Here is a 25,017-nt window from a genome sequence, read left to right as displayed (position 1 = left end):
CTATCCTTCTGAACCGTGCCTGTGAGGACATCTAAGGGAAGTGCCTGCACTTCTGCTAACAAGGGCCTCTTTGTAGAAGGTAGTCCTGGGACACTCAAGAATGCCAAGCCCATTGGCTCTCTGAGCTGGATGGTAAGGTGGCAGCTATAAAGGTCGGGCTTCTTGATATTCGGACACACTCCTTTAAGAGAGAAGCTTGGACTTGGTTTTGCTGTTGGAATAGTCCTGGGTGAGGAGGCCTGAGAAGATATTACAACCCTTTATGGCTCCACGGAGGATTGCAGTCAGCTTCAGAATGCAAGATAATTAGAAACCGACCCTCAGGAAGTAACTGGGATAATAAGCCATCTAACTTGTCCCAGGGAGAAACTGGGAGCTGAGCATTTTTGCCTGTTCCCTCTGCACTGAGGCCAGGACGGTAGCCGCAGGATGTGTTTCCATGCGTATTTAAAGACATCCCTTTTTAGTGTGGTCTTTGGGGCTCATGAGTGCAAAAATACTCGGCTCTTAAAGCTATGGGATTTGGAAGACATTCCTTTCATATGTAACTACAGAAGTAGGGACACTGACTGTGCTGTCCTCAGGGAGAGTCGGAAGATGACAGTTCCCTCTGACTATAATATGTTTGCTGTTTGACATGATTATACCTCAGACTTCCCCACCCATTTTTATACTGGTATTTTCTCATTTGCTAAAAGTGTGAGGGTCCCTCAACTAGAGTCTGGGTTTATCTCAGAAATAACAGATCTTTGGGTCACTGTATATTTAGTGCATCTCTACGAGGAAGGAGGCGGGAGGCCCCTATTCTACCATCTTGCAGGTGTTACAACCACTTAATTTTATTGTGCTTTTCTGTAGGGTCATCCTTGAGCAAGGTGGCCGAGGACATCCTAGGCTGCGCTGTGTGATATGCAGGCTAATAAATGAGACAGAATGCAGAATAGATATATTTATATCCTAGAAAGATGTGATTATAATATTGTTTTGTTTCAATTGGCAGTTTTATTTTTATTTTTTAACTTACTGAATTCTATTATTTCCATTATATTATAAAAACAAAAATTTTTGTTTTAGAATTATTTTTATATTGACTCATGTTTTGACCCGTGTATACACTTATGTAACCTTCACCCAAATCAAGATTTCAACCATTCTCATTCATTTTCCCCCTTTCAAGATTTAATCCATCCCCCCTCATGGCAACCACATTCTGTCCTTTATATGAGACTGTTCCTGTCTTATTTATTGATTTGTTTTAACAGTCCACATATAAGTAAAATCAAATAGTAATTTATGTTTGTCCTTTTTTTTTTTGTAGATAATTATTTTTTTATTGAAGGGTAGTTGACACACGGTATTACATTACATTAGTTTCAGGTGTACAACATAGTGATTCAACATTTATAAACATGATAATTCTAGGTACCAGCTCTCACCATACCAAGCTGTTACAATATCTTGACTATATTCATTACATCCCGGTTACTTATTATTTTACCATTGGAAGTGTATACTTTTTTTTTTTTTGTGAGGGCATCTCTCATATTTATTGATCAAATGGTTGTTAACAACAATAAAATTCTGTATAGGGGAGTCAATGCTCAATTCACAATCATTAATCCACCCCAAGCCTAATTTTCGTCAGTCTCCAATCTTCTGAGGCATAACAAACAAGTTCTTACATGGAGAACAAATTCTTACATAGTGAATAAGTTCTTACATGGTGAACAGTACAAGGGCAGCCATCACAGAAACCTTCGGTTTTGCTCATGCATTATGAACTATAAACAGTCAGTTCAAATATGAATACTCATTTGATTTTTATACTTGATTTATATGTGGATACCACATTTCTCTCTTTATTATTATTATTTTAAATAAAATGCTGAAGTGGTAGGTAGATACAAGATAAAGGTAGAAAACATAGTTTAGTGTTGTAAGAGAGCAAATGTAGATGATCAAGTGTGTGCCTGTAGACTATGTGTTAATCCAAGCTAGACAAGGGCAATAAAACATCCACGTATGCAGAAGATTTCTCTCAGAACGGGGGGGGTGAGGTTCTAAGCCTCACCACTGTTGATCCCCAATTTCTCACCTGATGGCCCCCCTGCGACTGTGCCTGTCTTAGGTTGTTCCTCCCTTGAGGAATCTTACCTGTCTCTGGCTAACCAGTCATCTTCCGGGGCCATACAGGGAAATGTAAAGTTGGTAAGTGAGAGAGAAGACTTATTGTTTGAAATGGTTGGCTTTTTATTTCTTTGCATATTTATGCCCTGTAGCTTCTATGCCCAGCATTTGTCTTGAGGTATCTTTACCACTTGGAAGAATTATGATATTCGGTAAACTTGTTATGAGGCACGAATTCTATTTAAGTATGTTTGTCTTTTTTAAGTTAGATTAATACCTTCTAGGTCACTCCATGTTGTTGCAAATGGCAAGGTTTCATTCTTTTTTATGGCTGAGCAATTTTCTATTGTATATATGTTCCACATCTTTCTCCATTCATCTATTGATGAACATTTAGATTTAGGTTGCTTTGTATTTTTGCTATTGTAAGTAACATTGCAATGAACATAGGAGTGCATATCACTTTTGAAATTAGTGATTACCTCCTCAGGTCTATTCTCAGAGGTGGAATTGTTGGATCATATCATATACGTAGTTTGAGTTTTTTGAGAAACTTTCCACTGTTTTCACCCATGTGCATTCTCACCTGCAGGGTACAAGGATTCCGTTTCCTCAACATCCTCTCCAGCATGTTATATTGTGTGTTGGTGGTGTTAGCCGCTCTGACTGGTGTGGTCATATCTCACTGTGCAGTTGGCCTTCTGGGACCACATGGACGGACCCAGATTATATTATGCTAAGTGAAGTAAGTCACACAAAGAAAGACAAACACCACAAGATTTCACCTATATGTGGAATCTCAAAAAGAAAGAAATGAACAAACACAACAGAAAGAGGCTCAGAGGCATAGAGAGCACATAGGTGTTCGCCATTGGGTAGCTGAGTGAGGGAATGCGTGTTAAAGGTGAAGGAGGAAACAATTCAGTGAGATTATTTCATACCTTGATCTTGGTGATGGTCACATGAATGTCCTCACATAGCAACATTCACTGAGCAATGCACTGAGATTCATGCATCTTTTTGTATTTACCACAGAAACAAAAATGACATAAATAAGAACCAGAAAATCTTTTTGACAAAATTTTTATCAGTAAATGAAATAAGTAAACTCACATGAAATAAGCCTTCATACAAAAATTAATTGCATCTTTATACACTGATAATGAACTATGTATAAGAGAAATGGTTCCATTTATTGTAGCCTCAAAAATATATTTAGAATACATTTAACCAAGGAGGTGTAAAACCAGTACACTGAAAATTATAAGATTGCAATGAATGACATGCAAAAAGACACCAATAAATGTAAAAATATCCAATGTTCATAGACTGGAAGAATTCGTATTGTTAGAATGCCCAGACTACCCAAAGCCATCCATAGATTTCTTCTGTTGAAAGTATTTTATCTTTTAAAGTTTACTCTTTATGAAAAGATTAACAGATGAGGTGAGGTAGTAAGGAATAGAAAGAAGGAAAGATGATGGAGAAATGGAGATTAAGAAAGGAGAATAAGAAACAAAATCAAAGAAAAGAAAGGTGGAGGGGAAATATGTAACTAGAGTTAAAAAACTGGAAATTTAGGAACAGGGTCTAAAATAAATTTTTTTTAACAACAAACCAATGAACCTGTTGGTAGTTTTACCAATTATCCTATAAAACCACATATGATAGATGTCTGTAATTTTCCAACATGAATTATCTTGGCAACATTAAATTCATCTGAGATTCTCCCATGGGGATTTATTCATAAATCTTGTTGGCATCCCGGGACTTACTGGCTAAAGCTTATGACTGTAGAGGGTGTGCGGAAAGATGGTGGAGTTGAAAAGTAAGGCAGAAACACCCCTGCATGCACACTCCAAGGAGGCAACTGCGGAAAATAACACCTAAACTGAGAAATGACCTGAAGACCGCCGAAGCCGTCGTCTATCCCCAGTGAGGAGGAGAGGACCGCACTGCAAAGCGCAAAGGGCCAAAAAGGGACGGACGAAGAGCGACGGGCCGGGAAGCCCCCGCGGGGTCGTGGGCATCGCCGCCGCGCGGACAGCGGGCTCCACGACGACGTCCCGGGCGGCGCCGCCGCGCCTGCCTCCCCGGCTCGGGGGGCGAGAACCGCGCTGCCGGCCCCCGGCCGCCGCGGGCGCGCGGACGGGCCCCGCGGCGCTGCGGGAGGGGCGCCAGGAAGAGCGGGGCGAGGCGTGGGGCGCGGGAGGAGCGGGAGGGGCGGGGCGCGGCGCCGGAGGGGCGGGGCGCGGGAGCGGCGGGAGAGGCGGTGCACCCCCGGCGCGGTCGGCGGCACCGCGGCCGATGCCCGGGTGAACATGACGGGGTCGAAGCAGGGCGGAGAGAACGGAGATGGGGGCGGAGATTCCACAACAGGTCGCGCTGCGGAAGGAAGCTGGGAACGTGTCAGACCCGGGCAGCTCCGGTCCGTTACAGGAGCGTCTGCAGCGGCTTCAGGCAGGTGCAAAAGCGCAGCCACGGCCTCTGAGGAAGACACTCACGTAGGTCTCCCCTAACAGAGAGAAGTGGGTGCAGCAGATACAGCCGGGATGCCAGCGCCTCAGGTGGTTTGGTCTCAAGTAGCACATTGGGCAAGAACATTGAAGATCTTGAAAAGGAAGTAGTAAGAGAAAGGCAAGAAAATTGAAGACTTGTGGGACTAATGCAAGATGAAGAGGAAATGATCGGAAAACTCAAAGAAGAAATTGATTTGTTAAACAGAGACCTAGATGACATCGAAGATGAAAATGAACAACTGAAGCAGGAGAATAAAATTCTTGTGAAACTTGTTGGGCAGCTAACAAGGTAGAAGATTCAAGGCTCAATGTGGAAAAAAAATTTTAAACTACTGATTGAATGTTATGGTTAATGGTAGGACAAAATTCCTATGCTGCCTTACATTAAGTAAGTATATTTCTAGAAAATAGTGGATGTTTATTTTCAAAATATTTCTGTTTCATTTTTAGTTTAGAAAACTCATCACCCTATTTCACAAATAAATAACATCTTTCAGTTATTAAAATAATAGATTGTCTTTTGGTTTTGTGTGGTATTCAGATAATATATGGTTTTCACAACCATATGAATATATTTTATCTAAGGTAATGTATTTTCTCCCATAAGGAATATACATAGTCTTTGTTTACATAAATTCAAATACCTGTGGGGAGTTATCTGCAAATGCCTTATTGCTGCTCTGAGCAACCTTTTATGTGTTGATGATTTAATCATAAAGGTCTCTGTTTTCTGTCATTTGTTCTTTCAAATTATAAGCAATTTAGGGTAATAGAGAATCACACTATTTTGCGTAACAGTCATCTTTAAAAAGGAAAGCTATTATAAAAAGTTAGTTAATATTTACTAGTAGTTGGCTGAATATAAAATTTAAGATAATACTTGAATTATGCTGTAGTAAATTAAAATGTGCTATTTTGTATTTGAAAATTAAAAAAAATTTAAATCACTGTAACTTCTGAAAAGCATACAGTTATAATTTGAATATAACATTTCTTATAAAGGTACTACCTTTTCTATTATACCAAAGTTTATAAGTGAGCATGGGTATTTAAAAAGTTCTATATTCACAAGCTGGAGAATGTGTACAATTTCAATGTATAAGGAAAAAACCCATTTTTTAAATTATCATATGCATTAAAATAAAAACCAAAATATTTATCCACACTTAAAACATTTATACTTATATTAACCAAACAGTACATAAACAGAAATAGTACTGAAACACTTTGCTTAATTTCTAACTTGGAGAGGAACACTGTGCCACTGTTGTTCTCATGTGAGAGAATTAGTCCCCTACCTCACATTTAGCGGATTTTCTTCTTAACATTGGATATATAAAAACATTTATTTTGAAGAATTACACAGATTTTCTTTCCTATTAAATATCATTAATGTTTAGAGTTGTCTCCATGACATCGTCATGTTGAATAAGGGGACCCGTGTCTTTAAAATACAGTAACAGTAAGAAATATCTGCCTTATGATTGAATCTCAAATAGTATAAGATAGTTTAGCTTAATTAATGTACGTGAGTGGTCTTACGTGGTAAAATCCATTTGGGGTGCTCTATTGACTCTTTACTTGGCAAGCCCCTTCATTATTCACTATTAGAAAAATAGGGAAGGCGAGACAATTAGAAAAAATGTGGAATAATTGAAAAATATCAGATGTTGGATTCTAAATCTCTGTAGTGACCTAGCTTGGCTCCCCCACCTTCCACTTCAAAGTTTCAGCTGTGGCTGATCATCCGAATCACTTGTGCTGCTTGAGAAGAATTCCCTGGCTGTAGTTCATAGATAGGCTTAGGCTGAGACCCTGGACAGAATTCCTAAAGCCTGCCACCTGGTGACTCTGACCGTAATCGGGGTTTGGAACCAGCTGCCCTTACAACCTCTTTCCTCCTGTGGCTTCCATTGGAGACTCTGCAATTAACATCATTTTAACCACTGGCATTTTTTCCCCTCAGTTTATTTAATAATTAACCTGGTCTCTGGTTTCATATATCCATGTATATGTATCAGAAAATTCCCTATTAGATTACCAAATGAGAGAGCTGCAGAACTGCTGCCTTCAAGCCTCCGTTTTGGAGAATATTCCCTGGCATGGGAGCAGTGATCTGCTGCCCACGTGCCACATGTTGCGCCAGGTTCAGGCCCCAGCTTTACTTGCAAGATACTCATCCCCCTTTGGCTACCCTTATCTAGGAAATGCTAGTATTGCCAAGTTGCCCTTCCACACTTTGGACCTTGCGAAAATGCTGTTAGTATTCACCCTTAAAATATATTAACGTATTTATTTTTCAGTAAAAGATTTGGATTTTCTATTTAATGCAAATATAATTAAAGGAATATTTCATTTTCCCTTTAAAAATTACACCAGTTATTAATACTTTTTAAGACTGATTTGTTAAAAAAAAATTTTCCTTTTGTTCAGTTTATTGGGAAAATTTCCAACGGTGATCTTTTACATAACAGTGCCCAGTTCAAACACAAGAGCCTGACAACAGGCAGAGCGGTTCACAAGCAGCCCTTCCGTCCTTAACACATATTTTCATGTTACATATAGGTTTTTACACTGACACTGAAAAGTAAAGTAGGATCTGCTACAAGTTCCCTTTAATATTTATCAGAAGCATTGAGATTTTTTTTTAAAAGATAACATTAATATGTACACTACCTTAGAAAACTTGGGTGTTGTCAATAAAGTGCTAGTATTTGTGAAGTTTTTAGTCCTGTTTAGAGAACATTTCTTATGCTTCCTGGGAATTTGTGGCATAATAAAGCATATACAAAGTTTTAAAAAAATGATTGATTGAGACCCACACCCTGCCCCCTTTCCTGCCCACGTGCTTGAGGGAGAGGAATGGAGTGGGGACGAGATAAACATGCAGGAACCCAGCTCACCTGGCCTTGGATATCTGCTCCATGAACATGAGTCCACTTTGTTTGGGAAAAGGAATTTCTTAAGGCCAGAAGATGCTAATAGAGGTGTGTGACAGCTAAAAACACAGCAATATTTCCATAATAGGGATCCCAGAAGATGAGAGAGACAAAAGTTCAGAAAGTCTCTTGGAAGAAATATAGGTGGAAAATTTCACAATCTAGGGAAAGAAAAAGACATCTAGGTTCCCAAAGTACAGAGAACTCCTAAAAAAATGAATCACAGGAAGACAACACTAAGACATATAATAATTAAGATGGCAAAGATTAAAGATAAAGAGAGAATCTTAAAAGCAACAAGAGAGAGGCACACAGTTACCTATACAGAAACTCCCTAAATGTATTAGCTGAGTTTTCAGCAGAAACTGTACAGGCCAGAAGTGAGTGGCATGAAATTGAAGGTACTGAATGGAAAGAAACTACAACCAGTAATTCTCTGCCCAGCAAGGTTATCATTCAAAACTTAAGGATGGATTATAAGTTTCCCAGATAAAGGAAGATTGAAAAAATTCAGCACCACTAAACCTACCTTACAAAATATGATAGAGGGACTCCTTTAGATGGAAATGTTTTTAAGTCCAAATATTTTTCATCAGGAAACCAAAACCTACAGTAAAGACAGTAGACCAATTGTTTCCAAGACAAGTTTAAAGTTAAGGAAACAGTAGTAAAATAAACTGTAGACAAAATTAGTCAAGGGATACTCCAGAGATGTAGATTACATCATCTTATAAATAAAGTGTGGAGGAGGAAGCATAAAAAATGTTAATTTAGAATGTGGCTCAAAGTCACATCAGTAGTATCCATTTGACTTCTTTCACTTTGTGTAATGTCCACTAGATGAATTCATAGTGTTGCATTGACAAGATTTCATTACTGCTTATGGATGAGTAATATTCCATTGTGTGTGTGTACTACATATTTTTGTATCTATTCATTTATATATAGGAACTTTGGCTATTTTAATAATGCTAAAATAAATACAGGATTTCATATATATTTTTGAATCAGGGTTTTGTTTCCTTTGTTTATATTCCTAAAAGAGCAGTTGCTGGTTTGTATGGTATTTATATTTAAGCTTCTTAAGGAAACTCCATTCTGTGTTCCAAAGCGGTTACACCAATTTACATTCCTTCCAGAAGTGTAGGAGGGTTACCTCTTATCCACATCCTTAACAACACATTATTTCTTGTCTTTGGGTTAGTGGCCTTTCTAACTGCTGTGAGGTGATAGCTCACTGTACTTTTGATCATCTCTAATGATTAGCTACATAGAGGATCTTTTCATGTGCCTGATGGCCATCTGTATTTCTTCTTGAAATATTTCTCTTCAGGTGGTCAGCCATTTGCAACAACATGGATGGACCTAGAGGGTATTGGTAAGTGAAATAAGTCAGGCAGAAAAAGACAAATACCATATGATTTCAGTTGCTGCTGGAATCCAAAAACAAAACGAAACAAAATGAACAAAACAGCAGTACACTCAAAGACAGAGAAGTGACTACTGATTACAATGGGTGAAGGGTTGGAGTGGTTGGGTGGGGTAATAGGAGGATGAAGGGACACAAAACCTCAATCATAAGTTGGTTACATATACAAATGTTGTTGGAAGATATCATAAAACTTATTAAATGGAAAGGCATGCCATGTTCCTGGACCACCAGAAACAATAAAGATATAATTTCTTACCCTGTTGATCAATTCCTTTATTAAAATTCCAGTCAAATCCCTGTTGACCTATGTACATCTTGGCAAACTGAATGTAAGTCTTATGTGTGTTGGGCAACTAAAATGTAATAGAAAAAGTAACTTTGAAAAATAATGTACTTGGTTGCATCATTCTATCCATTTTCAAGACTTCTGCTGAGGGTAAAGTAATTAAGACTCTCTGGTGTTCAGGGAGGTATAGACAAACACATCGATGCACAAATGTACAGAGTCCAGAAATGGACTCATGCATGTGTGGCCATTTGTTTTTTGAGAAACATATATATAAATCAATTCAATGGATGCTGGTTAGTCTTCTGAAAATTGTCATTAGAACGTATGGACATCCACATGCAAAAATGGAATTGTTACCTAGCACTCAGATTTAATAAATCAATTAAAAAGAAACCATAAAATTATAAAACCTTTAGAATAAAGCACAAGAAAATATAAAAACATGATTACACAAAGTGCTTAACAGGATACAAATACAAAATCCATAAAAGGGGAAAAAGTGCTTCATCAACATTGAGAAATAAATGATCTAATGACACTGAAAGGCACAAAGTATGTAAGCAGAACTTCATTAAAATTTGAAATTTCTAGTGCCCCAAAATACAGTGTCATGGTAATGAGAAGGCAGTCCATGAACTGGGAGAAAATATGTTGAAAGACTTAGCTCACAAAGGCCTGTCCTCCAAAAATACAAGAACCACTTAAATTTGAAGAAAAAATAACCTAGTATAAAAAAGTCCAAAGACTATAGCACACTATAGCATAGGGAACAGTTTGTAAATAAGCAAATGAAAAGATGCTGCACATCGTATGTCATTGGGAAAATGCAAGTGGAAGCACTGAGATAACACCACGCACCTGGTGGGAGAGATGAACCTACAACACTGGCAGTGCCCAGTGCCAGCAAGGGTGTGGGGCTCACTCACTGGGGCAGAAACGCAGGATGGCACAGCCGCCTTGGAAGGCAGTTCAACAGTTTCTCACAAAATTGAACACACCTGTTACCATATGATATGACAATTGTGCTTTGAAGCTGAAAACATCAACAAAAAATCTGCCCTCTGGTAATTATAGGAGCTTTATTCATCGTTGTCAAAGGGAATCAGCCAAGGTGCCTTCGTAAGTGAATAGTTAATATATTGATGTACATCCAGACATCAGAATACTACTCATGGTTGAAAAAAATGAGATAGTAGGTCTTGAAATACAATGAAGAACCTTAGGGACATATTAGTAAGTGAAAGCAGCCAATGTGTAAAACATACAACTTCTATAATTTCAACACCAAGAGATTCTAGGGAAAGCGGGATAGTAGAGACAGTGAAACACATGCGGGGTTGCTGTAGGCTGTGAGGGCATAGGGCTGAATAGGCACAGTTTACAGGCACTGAATTACTTCTTATGATGCTACGATGATGCATATGCAGCAACAGTGATCCACAGTGTAAAAGCAGTTTTTTGCAGGATTATGTTTAGATTTTGTTTAGATTTATCAAGAGGAACAAATGTGCCACTCTGGTGGGGAGATGCTGGTAAAGGGGTGGTCTGTACCTGGATGGGGGTAAAGAGTATTGGGATTCTCTGCAATTCCCTTCAAGTTTTCTGAGAAGCTGAAATGGCACTAAAATTTTAATTCAGTAAGAATATAAATAATAAACAAATATCTGTGATAGATGGTAAGACAATGACAGCACATGTACAGTGGAAGAAATGATTTGCAGATCACATTCTGACAATGAACTTGAGAATACATAAATATCACTCAGTACTCAAAAAATATAAAGACACTATTAAAAAGTGGACACTTAATTAGAGGATAAATGAATGGTAAATAAGCACATGAAAATATTCAATATCAAAAGATATTATGAAATTGCAAGTTTAAGGTAACAGCATACCATGTCTAATATGAATACACTGAAAATGCCAAATGATGGGGGGATCCTGCAGCACCTGGAAGTCCCACCGTTGCTGGTGGCAATGTGAAATGGCACAGAGACTGAAAAATTTGGTCAGTTTCTAATACTGTAAACATAGACTCACCATATGACCCAGAAATCACACCACTCTGTATCTGAGAGAAATGAAGCCTAGTGTTTAAATCCAAATCAGTACATGGTGGTTATAGTCGATTTATTGAGAATCACCAAAATCAGGAGAAAATCCAAACGTCCTCAGGGAAGACTCGGTGAACGCCTGTGAGATCCATAAACTGGAATACTACTTAAGGATGAAACTGAGCTGTGGATACGCGCAGCCACCTGGGGCCTCCCAAAGAATGACCCTGCGGGAAACAAGCGGCATCAGAAGGCTGCGTACTGTTGACTCGGTGCACAAGACGTTCTCCAGATGGAAACCTACTGGATGAAGAGACGACGGGAGCTGCCCGGCGCCTGGGTGGGAAGGAGGGTGTGGGGGTGACGGCCTAGCAGAGGGGGCTGGGTGATGGTTGGGCATTCTTAAAGCAGTGGCAGTCGTAAGAGTCTAAAGAAGTTAAAAAAAATTCAGAGACCTGAAGAATAGAACAGTAGCTAATTTTATGGTAACGTTAATTAGAAAAAAAATAAACCAGTGAGGGGAATTCAATGAGCAATAATTCTATGGCCTTTTTAATGTATTTTTATTTCAAGAATAATTTCAGTCATGTAAATAATAATTATTTTTAATACAAAAATTGTAACCATAATGCTCCATTCTTCAAGGGAGTCATCTGGAGAGCTGCTCCAACTACCAAAGGGTGAATGGATAATCAAAATTTAGGAACTATTCCTGAATATTAAAATATTAAATTGTAGACACATGAAGCTTATTAATTTGACAATATATTTAACAAACTCAAAATAGGAATGTAAAAGTCAGTTTCCTACCTTGTTTATAATTATGACATAGAATATGCACACATCATATTAGTCTACATCTCATTCACTTAAACGTTATCAGATTGATCCAGCCAGATAAGAGGGAAACTGGAAAATGTACCCATTAGTCAGTAAGTATTGTTTGCTGAAGATATCTAGATGGGGGGCTCCATCTCTCCACCCTGTATAAATCATTAAGAACAGAGTAAATATTAGGAGGCAACTCATAATTTGCCAAATAATAAATGAAAACTCAGACTAAAGGTGGTTTTTATTGTTATATAAGCCCAATATTAGTTGAATACTTCAGCCTTCCTGCCATTTATAAAGATATATATAATCTTTGGTTACTTTTCTGCATATACGTAAACTAGTAAGAACTCATAATATATGCAACTCTTGACACTGTTTGCAGTTCAAGGATCTCTCTCAAATAAGAACCACATATCCAGGCCCCCTGCCACCTGAGTGGGCCCAGATCATTCAACCCTTTCAAGTATAGAGTAAATGGAAATTTTGAAGCTGCTTTCACAAAACATTCTTCCAAGTGGCTCAACAGCTCACATTCTGTGGGGCAGTTGGGGTTCCTATGGCCAGGATCCTCACGAAACTTAAAACCACGTGATGAGGTAACTGGCCTGTTGCTAGGCTACCGCTTCCACGCCTGCAGGCAATGAGCTATTACTGCGCTATAGAGAGAGAGAGCTCTGCGCAGTGCTCGGGGCGGAGGCGGGGGCCAGTGCTCGGCCTCCCGCCGGGAGAACACGCTGGGAAACAAACCCTTTCACCCCGAACAACGTTTGCTCTGATTTTCTTTGGTCCCATTGAATCCACAGCGAACTTGCCCGGGGCTGAAACCCATTGGCAAGACGATTCCCTTCCCTCTTCCCAGGCGCCTGGACACTGGCGCCGGGACCGGGCCGCCATCCGCTGAGTGCGTGTGGTTGGCGCTGCGGAGAGTGGGCGTGGGGCGGGTGGAGCTGCCCCACGCCTGATGCCTGCGAGTGAGAGCCGCCTGCCTAGAGTGATGAAGGGAAGGCAGGGGGCCCAGGTGCTTGGGAATGTGTGAAGGTGGCTTTTCAACCATTGCTTTCATGTGGAAGAGGAAGAATAACTGAATTTGCTTAATCAACACTTTTTGAGGGGTGTCTTTTTACTGATCATTTTATCACAGGATATCCACCTCAACAGACCAAAGACCTGGAAGGTGAAGGGAGCCTAAAAAGCAGATTAAGTTACAATCTATTTCATAGATAAAAGACATGTGAATCCTTAAATAGGGGACTAGAAATCTTCTAATGAATCAGCAACTTAAAAACATAAAAAGTGTCATAGATGCCCATATGGCTGAATTACCCTGGGTAAATGGAAACTGCGTTACCAAATGAAACACAGGGTAAAGTTAAGAATTTTACGATCATAATGAGATTGAATAGGAACAAGGACCTCTATCATGAGACTTATTTTTCTCAATGTCGTTTTTTATGTTCGTTTGATTTTACCTTGGAGAGTGATACAGTTAGAGAAAAAGGAGAATGGCATAATGAACATCTGTATATCTTTCCCCTGAACTCACTGAATGCACGTATATTTTTAATTTATAGATGTGTATTTTTAACATTCTTAGATCAAAATTTGTTTTACATTAAACCATTACTCTGAGATAAAACAATTTAGGAATTGTAGGTTGAAAAGAATTTGAAATTTCACTCAATTTGATCATGAAATCTTAAAACAACAACAAAAAAACCCTTTTCATTTGGATAGTCTTAACAATACTAACAAGTGAATAATGCATTCTTGAATAGATGCATATAATGAATAGATTGTGCTACAGCTTAGTTATTTAGCATGAAAAATGCAAATTTATGCAAGTGGATAGTACAGTCATATAACTGAGAGTTACTTTACTGATTATAGAACAAAATTCATAATATTACTTTACTCTTTACTTTTGTCTTGCAATTAAATTCTTGACCCATCTTGTTTATTCTTATCCTAAACAGTTACAGCAAAATTTCATTTATTTCTATAATTTAGCTTTTTTTCATGTTATATTAAATTTAGTGAACATAAAATTAGTAAGTGCCTATTATTATTAAGTGCCCATTATTAGGTTGGTAGCAATTTATATTTGTGAAGACAAGAATATTCCCTATAGAGTATTTACTATAATATTTTTCCTTAGAGAAAACAGGACATCATTTCAACTATAGAATAAATTACTATATTCATACTGTGCATGAGTAAGAAATTTTCTTTTCATTTTGATGCTTCCTTTTCTTTGGCAATATCATTTTGCATTCTCACTGTTTAGAGTTTTTATTGGTACTGGGTACTCTCACACTGAAAAGGTATTGAAAATGAAAAGTGAATTCTGGACTTCTTAGTGTAAACAATTTGATATTTGTAAAGATATTAATATGGTGTAAAGATGTATACATTTGATAAATTAGTTAAAATTGAATGCTAAACCAGTATGATGAAGGGTGTGGAATTTTAAATATTATACAGTGTATGTGTAAATAATGCTTTCAATTGTTTAATTTCATTGCTAGAAATTTTGTATCCCCCTGTAAGTGTTTATCCAGATTCTTTGTATGCAGAATTCTGCTGTGTCAAATGAAATTTTCTGACTGAATGACCTGAATGTATGTCCCTTACAAGAATGGTCCATGACTCCTAATAGGCAATAAGGATGTGCCAAAGCAAATGTAGAAGGACATTTTTGATTGCTTTAAAATCTTAGCTGTCAATCCACTTAGTTAAAAAGGAAGGCTACTCACTTCTTCCTTATCTATATAGTCTCAATAAGACATATCCCCCTATTCATAAAGAAATTTTACTTGTAATTTTCCTTGATATTGACATACTGAAGTAATTATAACATTTTAATTATTTTAAGATCTGAGATTTCTCAGTGATTATTTTTGCTTGAATAACTAATTTTCATTTTTGACACATAGTAGATCCTTGACAAACTATTTGATATAGAAGAGAGAGCTTCATATGTGGCTTGTTTCATTTTAAACATAGGCACAAGAGTAAGTTATATACATAATAAGAAAGCTTGAATTCTGGATAATTTCCAAGAGAAAGATAATCTTAGCTCCACATCCCTTCCTCCAATTCTCATTATATGATTGGCTGTTTCCAAACAAAATGAAAAACAAAAAAACTTGATTTCAACTTGTGTTTTTCATATACTCATATTCTTATGTTTACACCAAGTAATCTCACAGAGGAGGTGAGCTATTGCACTTCCTAAGAATTTGTTGGAATCTTTAGTATATGTGCTATCCGTCTCTTGGGTTAATAACAATGTTATAAAAGTTCTTCCTCTTCAATATGTTATCAAGAAAAGTATCATTCATCTTTCGAATGAGATGCAAATTCTTAAGATCTTATTATGTTTGATTTTAAAGAAGGGTATTGTTAATATGAATGCAAGTTTTTTCCCAAATGAACAAACTCTATATGCTAGAAGTTTGATTTAAAATGTGAACAACGAAGTAATAAATATTTGGAAATTTTATTGTGTTTTGAGGAATGTATATTGATTAAGGAAACTGATGTAGAACTAGGTTACATATTTATCAGGATATTTTGACTTATTTGCCATAATCCATATTAAAACCAAGAGTGAAATTAATAAGTGTGAGTTCAAAAGAAAATGAACATTTCATATAGAACTTAATATTTAATGTCACAAGGTATAATTCTTCTTGTATTAGAAAGTACCTTTTAAACTTTCATAAATTTACTGCAACATTTTCAAAAAATTAATATGTAAAGATGCAGAAAAGTGAAATTGTACAGCTCTGTAGAACCTAGAAATTTGAGAATTTGTAAACTGACCAGTTAGATGTTGTTTCAAACATTTTAATTCATTCACTAGACACCAGCTTACATAATGATATCCAAGCAATTTGTGGTTAATATAGTGATTTTCTTTCTTAAATTTCATGATTAAATATCAAGAAAAAAATTTTATTTTCCTCCCAAGCATGAAACAGACCTGGTCCTGCTTGTAGAAAGAATAAACTCATCCCCAAGGTAATATCAAAGATTCTTATTTAATAGTACATGGGAGAGGACCGTGAGAATGTGGGCAAAGTTGGGGAAGGAGATAATTGCTGACTTCCAACTATAAAATAAATTCATCACAGGGATGAAAGGATGGCAAAAGGAATATAGTCAATAATATTTAGTAACTTTGGTGACAAATGGTAACTATACTTACTGTGATGAACATTTAGTGACATATGTAAATATAGAACCACTATGTTGTGGACCTGAAACCAATATAATAATGCCCCTTATACATTTCAGTTTTAAAAAATGGTAAGGAGCAATAGTTCACAAATAGATGTTCTAGAGCTTATTGGTTTTGTGAAGTATAAATAAAATATTAAACTTGAAAGCAGTTTGCTAATGAATAATTTCTGCTGTTTTTATTAAAAACAATAAAAAATTAATATAAAGAACTACTACGTGGAAAAACTTGTGATAGAAAATAGTTTCATTCCATATGTTTAAACAAATCATCACATATAATTTTATTATTCATATTATGCATTTTATCTGAGGAAAGAAATCATTAGCAATTTCCATGAGGCAAAACTAAATATAGAGGGGGAGCCATTGAAAATTACCTTAAAATTTTATTTTCTTATCACATATCCCCTTTCTATTATACACATTTGATATTCAAAAACAAATAGTTTTCAAAGTGAAGACATAATCCTCAAAAATATTGACTTTTAGACTTTCAGTTAAAGTGATTTTAAGAAGTTCTCTTGAACTTTATGATTATGAGGATCATTAAAATACATCAATTGCAATTCAAAAATTAAAAGTTATGGCCAATAGCTTCGATCATATATAACATTGAAAATCCTTTATTTCCTTAAATAATTAGACACATGATCAAATGTTTGTTTTAAGTAAAATATGAATTAAATATAATATGAACATATTTGTTTCTAGTTTGGAATACCTTTAGACACTATCAACAAAGTTGTATCCTTCCTTTTTGAAATATGATTTTGAAGTACAGTTGATGTGCAATATCGTATTGCTCTCAGATGAACAACATAGTGATTTGACCACTCTATGTATTACGGATACTCACCCCTGTAAGTGTACTTACCATCTGCCACCAAAGACATAACAATATTATCTATATTCACCATGCTATACTGTAATCCCGGTGACAAATTCAATGTATGATTTGAAGTTTGTACCTCTTTATCCCTTTCACCTAATTCTCCTGACCTCCCCACTGCATGGTAACCAGCAATCTGTTCCATGTGTTTTTGAGTATTTTTCTGCTTTGCTTGTTTGTTCTTTGGTTTTGTTTATATTTTATAGACACATTTTATTTATTAAAGTATAATAATTATGGAAAATAACTATTAAATTTCATACTTAACTGGTTATGATTCAGAATTTATAAGAACATTTCCGTATGTATTGTTATCAATACTTACACTTTGTCTAAGAAAGAACCACATCCATTCTTTCACACAAAACTTTAGATAATTTTTATTTTATTATGTGTTTGCTAGTTTTTAATAATTATTAAAATTACCCGTCATGCAAAATACATGACTTCTACCCTTAAGGGATGTACAATTGAGATAGAGATAGTGCATAACATTGTGCACATTGAGATAATACAAAGCAAAGCAAGGAAATGCCCAAGGAGGTGTGACAACACACAGGAAGCTACCCCTGAATTGTGAAACCCAAACACTGGTGAAGGGTCCATGATGGCTTTTACTGAGGAGATGAATTTTTACACATCTCCTTAGGGTCCCAGAGAGCTATGTCCTGAAATGGATTGGAAGATGAAAATTTCAAGAAACAAACTGCTGTAGGAGATCATTGGACTCCTTGGCTTAAAAAGGAGCATAAAATATACAGATGATACAGGTATAGGTACGGATATGGATATGGATGTGGATGTGAACACACACCCCAGTTAAATGAAAAGACATGCTCAGTTACACCTCTTACTTGTGTGATCATTAACAGTTCTCTGTATACACCTGAAAATACCTACTTTTGAATGATACACTTTATGTGTATCAACAAATCTAACCCATTTGTTGGCTTACTTCCCTCCAGAGAGACCCGCGTGGAGAGAGGGGATGGACGGCTACAATCTCACCACCGTGACTCACTTTATCCTCATGGGGCTCTCTGACCTCCCTGAGGTGTGCTATCCTCTCTTTGTTGTCTTTGCCACCATCTACTAGGTCACTTTGGTGGGAAACAGGGCCATTCTTTTGGCCATTGGGATGGAGAGGAAGCTGTGCACACCCACGTATTACTTTCTGTCCAGTCTGTCCCTCTTAGACATATTCTGCCCATCAGCTACTGTCCCCAAGATACTGGACAACCTCTTTACTGTGAATCACAGCATTTCCTTCCTGGGCTGTGCTTTGCAGGTTTACTTCCTGGTGGCCCTGGTAGGGACTGAATTCTTCCTTCTCAGTGTCATGGCTTGTGACCAGTACGTGGCCATGTGCTTACCCCTTCGATACAATCTCATTATGACTGAGGCTCACTGTGCCCTGCTCACAGCTGGGACCTGGGCAGCAGGGTTTCTCAATTCCCTCCTTCATACTGTGTCCACCTTCTGCCTGTCTTTCTGCAAGTCCAATCGGATTAATCAGTACTACCTTGACATCCCCCTACTGGTGTCCCTCTCCTGCTCATCCAAGTCCCTGATAGACATGGTTGTGTTTGTGGGAAGAGAGATTTTGGGGATTGGTGCCTTCCTGACCACATTTATCTCTTACATCTACATCGTATCTGCCATCCTGAAGATCCAGTCTGTGGAAGGGAAGTGCAAAGCCTTCACCATATGTGCTTCCCACCTCCTGGTGGTCTGCTTGTTCTATGGCACTGCCACATTCACCTACATGCAACCCTCTTCCAGTGGACACTCTCCCGCTGGCCACGGCCTCATCCCCATGCTCCATGGGGTTATTACCCCAATGTTAAACCCCGTGATCTACAGCTTGAGGACCAGAGAGGTGAAAGGTGCAGTCAGCAGGGTCTTCTGTCATGGAGCATGTTTACAGGAAACGCAATAGTAAAAGAGAATCTCTTAATGCTTACTTTTAAATAGGGCAAACTCATAGAAAGTAATTTTCAATTGATACAGAACATACATACAATACACATAAATTTATAGATACACATACATATAACTTTATACCTATATCTGTATGCATATTTATCTCATTCCAATTGAAACATAAAGTGTATCATTCAAAAGTAGGTATTTTCAGGTGTATACAGAGAACTGTTAATGATCACACAAGTAAGAGGTGTAACTGAGCATGTCTTCATTTAACTGGAGTGTGTGTTCACATCCACATCCATATCCATATTCGTACCTATACCTGTATCATCTGTATATTTTATGTCTGTTTTTAAACCTGTATCTGAACATTTATCCACAGGTCTTTCCCTTCTTTCCACTGTGATACCAGCTGCCTAGGCTGATACGTCTCTCTAACGTTATGATCTCTCTCACCCTGTCTTTCAGCTTTTGCTCCCACTCACTCTGTATTCCTCCGCTGCTCCCCCTTTTCTGGTGACCCTATCCGTTTTCAGTAAAACTTGTGTCTCCAAGGAGAGAACTGTCTTTTCCTGTCTGATTTAGATATCTAATTCAGTTTAAAATATTACTGCCATCTTAGCTTCCTTCAACATGTTCAAGACTGAAAGCACCTTCTAACATACACACAAACACACACACCTTCTAATCAGCTGCCATGTATTCTTGTTACCAGTTTTCCCCAGGTACATAGAATAAAATCCCTGAAACTAGACTCTGCCTTGAAATCCAGCACTTCCATTCAGGGTCACTAGACAGCTGTTGTTGTTGAGGGGATGGTGAAGCTTTCTCACTCCATTCCCTTTTCCTGTCACCTCAGAAAAAGGAACGTTTTCTCTATGTTTATGTAATACACTGCTTAATCTGCAATCATGTATCATTCTCTCTATAGTTTTCCTAATAATCTGGGAATCCCAACAACTTCGGAATTTAGTCCACAGTCAGGTGGTCACCGTGAATATCTATCCCCTCTGCACTTCTGATTCTCCTCAGTCTATGGCATCCCCTATCCTCTCTTCTCCTCTACCTGCACTTTGTCCTCCATTGTCATTATGTGATGTGATCACAGCACTAGTGATTGGTCCTACATTATTTAGAATAATCCTGTTACTTCCTTTTCTGTATGTTATTGATATTTTTATTCAATTTAAAGCTTTACACAATGATGGCCTCATCATATGAACTTGTGCCACATCAGACAGTGTATGTGAACTTTTGCATGCAGTCTTATGGAAACAATTAAATTGCCCAGACACACATCCTCTATGACACTTCAGAGTTGCCCATAGCAGTGGCAGGTCACTGTTACTTGATTTTAGACACAGTGGAAAAATCCATAAAGACTTGAAGTAAGAAGCAAAGTAATAATACAACTGTACTATTAGAAACTTGAGGTTTATTTTGTTTTTTTCCTCATTTTATTTTAACAGAATTTACATGTGGTATTAAAAATTCAGTTCTGCATTGTATAAAAACCCATAGATTTTGTTAAAATGTAATACTATATAAAATTGAATAAAATCTTAAAAACACAACTAGTTGTCTATTTTAACAAATATTGATATGTTTGCTTAATATTTTACTTTTTATTTGAATGTAATATTATTTGCGGTGATGGTGTCACATCTGTGTTACACAAACTACCCTGAAATATAATTATCTCTTAAAAAACAGTAGCTATCTCACATTTTTTGCCCAATTAAGGTGTTGGCCCACAATAGAAAGATTTTTGGATAATGGTTAGAAGAAGAAAAATAAAGGACTACAATTTTCTGTGTGTTTTTTTATAAACATGAAATCATGGCAAATCAAGTTTCTTCTTATTAAGTGTAAAAGAAACCATTGAACTCTTATGAAAATAATGGGTTACTCTGTTTTCTGTGAGATTATGGGTGTACTATACAAAACTTAAAATATTTTTAATTTAAGTATAGTTGATGTATAGTATTATATTGATTTAAAGTATATTCCTTAGTTGATTTGATCATTTTCTACATTACTAAATGTTCATTCCAACTGGTGTAGAGTCTGTCTACACAGAAAGATGTTATAGAACTATTGACTAGCTTCCCTATGCTGTACTTTAATCCCTGTGACTAATTTATACGATGATTGAGATTTTGTGCCTCTTTATCATCTTCACCCGTTTCACCCACCCACCCCAGCCCCTCCCACATGGGGACGATCAGTGTGTTCTCAGTGTCTATGCCTATTGTTATTTGGTTCATTTTGTTTGGACTTTGGTTTCTTGGGGGTTTTTCATTACCAATTCAATTTAATTTCACTTTGTTTTGTTTTTAGATTCCACATATAAGTGAAAACATATGGTATTTGTCTCTCTCCACCTAGCTTGTTTCATTCAGCATGATGACTTCTAGTTCCATCCATGTTGTTGCAAATGACCAAATTTCTTTCTTTTTACAGCCGAATGTCATTACATACATTTGTCTACTGATGGACATGCTAGTTTCTCCCACATCTCGGCTATTGTAGGTGATGTTGCTGGCAACACAGGAGCGCATTCATCTTCCCAAATCAGTGATTTTGTTTTCTTTGGGTAAATTCCTAGAAATGGAATTGATGGTCATAGGTGATTTTTATTTGTAGTATTTTGAGGAACTTCCATACTGATTTCCATGTCTTCACCAATTTTCCATGGTGACTGCACCAAAAAGAGGGTTCCCTTTTCTCCACATCATCGTCAACACTTGTTTTTTGCAATGTGGCCATTTTGACTGTTGAATGGTGGTTTTGACTTGCATTTTCCTGATGTTTAGTGATATGAAGTATCTTTTTATGTGCCTGTTGGTTATTTGTATGGTATGATGTTGGCTGTGGGTTTGCCATCTATGGCTTTGATAATACTGAAATACATGTCCTTTTTAATATTTGTTGAAAGTTTTTTTTTTTTATTTTTATTGAAGGGTAGTTGACAACAGTATTGCATTACATTAGTTTCAGGTGTACAACACAGTGATTCAACATTTATATACATGATAATTCTAGGTACCAGGTATCACCATACCAAGTTGTTACAATATTTTGACTATATTCCTTATGCTATACATTACATCCCGGTTACTTATTTATTTTACAATTGGAAGTGTGTTTATATATATATATATATATATATATATATATATATATATATTGTGAGGGCATCTCTCATATTTATTGATCAAATAGTTGTTAACCACAATAAATTTCTGTATAGGGGGGTCAATACTCAATGCACAATCATTAATCCACCCCAAGCCTAATTTTCTTCAGTCTCCAATCTTCTGATGCATAACGAACAAATTCTTACATGGAGTACAAATTCTTACATAGTGAATAAGTTACATGGTGAGCAGTACAAGGGCAGTGATCACAGAAGCTTTCGGTTTTGTTCATGCATTATGAACTATACATAGTTCAAATATGAATATTCATTTGATTTTTAAACTTGATTTATATGTGGATACCACATTTCTCTATTATTATTATTTTTAGTAAAATGCTGAAGTGGTAGGTAGATACGAGATAAAGGTAGAAAACAGAGTTTAGTGTTGTAAGAGAGCAAATGTAGATGATCAGGTGTGTGCCTGTAGACTATGTGTTAATCCGAGCTAGACGAGGGCAATAAACATCCATGTATGCAGAAGATTTCTCTCAGAACATGAGGGGGGAGGTTCTAAGCCTCACCTCTGCTGCTCCCCGTTTTCTCACCAGATGGCCCCCTGCGACTGTGCCTGTCTTAGGTTGTTCCTCCCTTGAGGAATCTTACCCGTCTCTGGCTTCGTTGAAAGTTTTTATCATGAATGGGTGTTAAATTTTGTCAAATGATTTTTCAACATCTGTTGAGATGATTTTTGTCCTTCCTTTTGATCATGTGGTGTTTCCCATTGATTGATTTGCAGATACTATACCATCCTTGCTTCCCTGTGATAAATCCTAGGTGATCGTGGTGAATGATCTTTTCAATGTATTGTTGAATGTGGTTTGAAAGTTAAAATACAAAAGTAGCAAAATCAACTACTTTTGCAGATTATTTGAAGGAATCCTGAAGTTAAAGCTGATAAAGTTGACTATATCTATATCTATACCTATATCTATATCTATATCTATATCTATATATTCAGTGGAGGAGGGGGAAACAGAAATGTAGGCTGTTAGAAGGTATTCAAAATTAAGCAGCTAACAAAATAACATAGGCTGCTATTTATGTAACATGTCATATATAAAACACATGGTAACTACAAAACACACACTTATAATAGATATACAAACACAGAAAAAGGAATACAATATAGCAAAAAGGAAAGTCATCAACCAATAGTGTTTTAAATAGGAAAAAAGAGAACTAAGAGATGAGTCTTTGAAAAGATAAATAAAATTTTAACTAGGCTATCAAAATATAAAAATGCAATAGTAGATGTAAAAAGAAACATTACAACTAATCCTACAGAATTACAAAGGATCATAAGAGACTAACATGAACAATTACATGCCTAAAAATGGTCTAAACAAGAACAAACGGATACATTTCCTAGAAACACTTTCTACCAAGAGTGAATCATGAAAATATAGAAAATGTTAACAGACCAATAGTAAGATTGAATCATTAATAATAAAATCTTAAAAATAGGAAACTCCTAGGACTAATGTATTTATTAGTGTATTCTAATAATCATTAATGAATTAATACCAATACTTCTCAAGAGCTTGCAAAAATTTTAAGAGGAGAGAACATCACCAAATCTATTTCACAAGGACATAATTACTCTGATTCAGAGCAAGATAAGGAAACTACAAGGAACAAAACTGCCATCAATATCCCTGATGAACACAGATGCAAAAATCTCAAAAAGGTTCTGACTTTTGAAACTTCTATTCAACAAAACATTGGAGTCCTAGAAATTATGCAAGACAAAAATTTACAAATATCCAAATAATAAAAGAAGTATTAATGTTGTTTCTGTAGATGATGTATTTTATAGAAAAATACTTAAGACAAAAAGAAAACCCAGAAATTAATTTTTGCATTTCAACAACATGGACTGACCTAGAGGGTATTTTGCTTAGTGAAATAAGTCTCAGAGAGAAAGAATAAAAAATATCATTTTCACACCAGAAGGATTTCACTTACCTGTGGAATCTAAAAACAACGCAAACACATTATAAATAGACTCATAGGCACAGGAAAGAGACTGGTGATTGACATAGTGGAGGAAGGTAGGGGATTGGATGACATAGTTCAAAGGGGAAAATTAATGAGATTATTAATCCTAATCTGGGTGATCATTACATGAGCATATAAACATCAAAATTCTTCCATCTGTGCAGTAAGAAATGTGCATTTTAGTGTATGTGTATTGATAAAAACTGACATAAACAAAAGACAGAAAATCACTAAGATTCCACCAGAAAGTATTAAACAAAAAAACTAAACTCACAGGATACAAATCTACATAAAAATACCTAATGCATTTTGATACATTAATAATTTATGTGTAAAAGATATGAGACGTATCTTACAATTGCATTAAAAGTATACTAAGACTAAATTTAGCCAAGGAAGTGTAAAGTCAATAAACTGAAAATTATTAGACATTGATGAAAGAAATTTTAAAAAGATACATATACATGTAAATATCCCATCATATATAAGAAGAATTCATATTGTTAAAATGTACACACCACCCAAAGTTATCTATAGATTCAATACAATTCCCATCA

At 36.5% G+C, this 25,017-nt stretch overlaps 1 protein-coding gene and 1 pseudogene across 1 annotated transcript; both read left to right on the top strand.

The window, feature by feature from the left end:
- Positions 1-3,939: 3,939 nt before the first annotated feature.
- LOC118920008 (PRKC apoptosis WT1 regulator protein-like) lies at positions 3,940-5,017 on the top strand (annotated as a pseudogene).
- Positions 5,018-18,469: 13,452 nt separating this feature from the next.
- Positions 18,470-19,270, top strand: LOC130680221 (olfactory receptor 5V1-like). The gene has a single exon (XM_057490490.1). It carries the CDS (start codon positions 18,470-18,472, stop codon positions 19,268-19,270), a length of 801 nt encoding a protein of 266 aa, XP_057346473.1.
- Positions 19,271-25,017: the final 5,747 nt, after the last annotated feature.

The sequence above is a fragment of the Manis pentadactyla genome, chromosome 13, assembly GCF_030020395.1.
Source record: "Manis pentadactyla isolate mManPen7 chromosome 13, mManPen7.hap1, whole genome shotgun sequence".
NCBI lineage: Eukaryota > Metazoa > Chordata > Mammalia > Pholidota > Manidae > Manis > Manis pentadactyla.
This window is presented reverse-complemented; position numbering and strand designations above follow the sequence as displayed.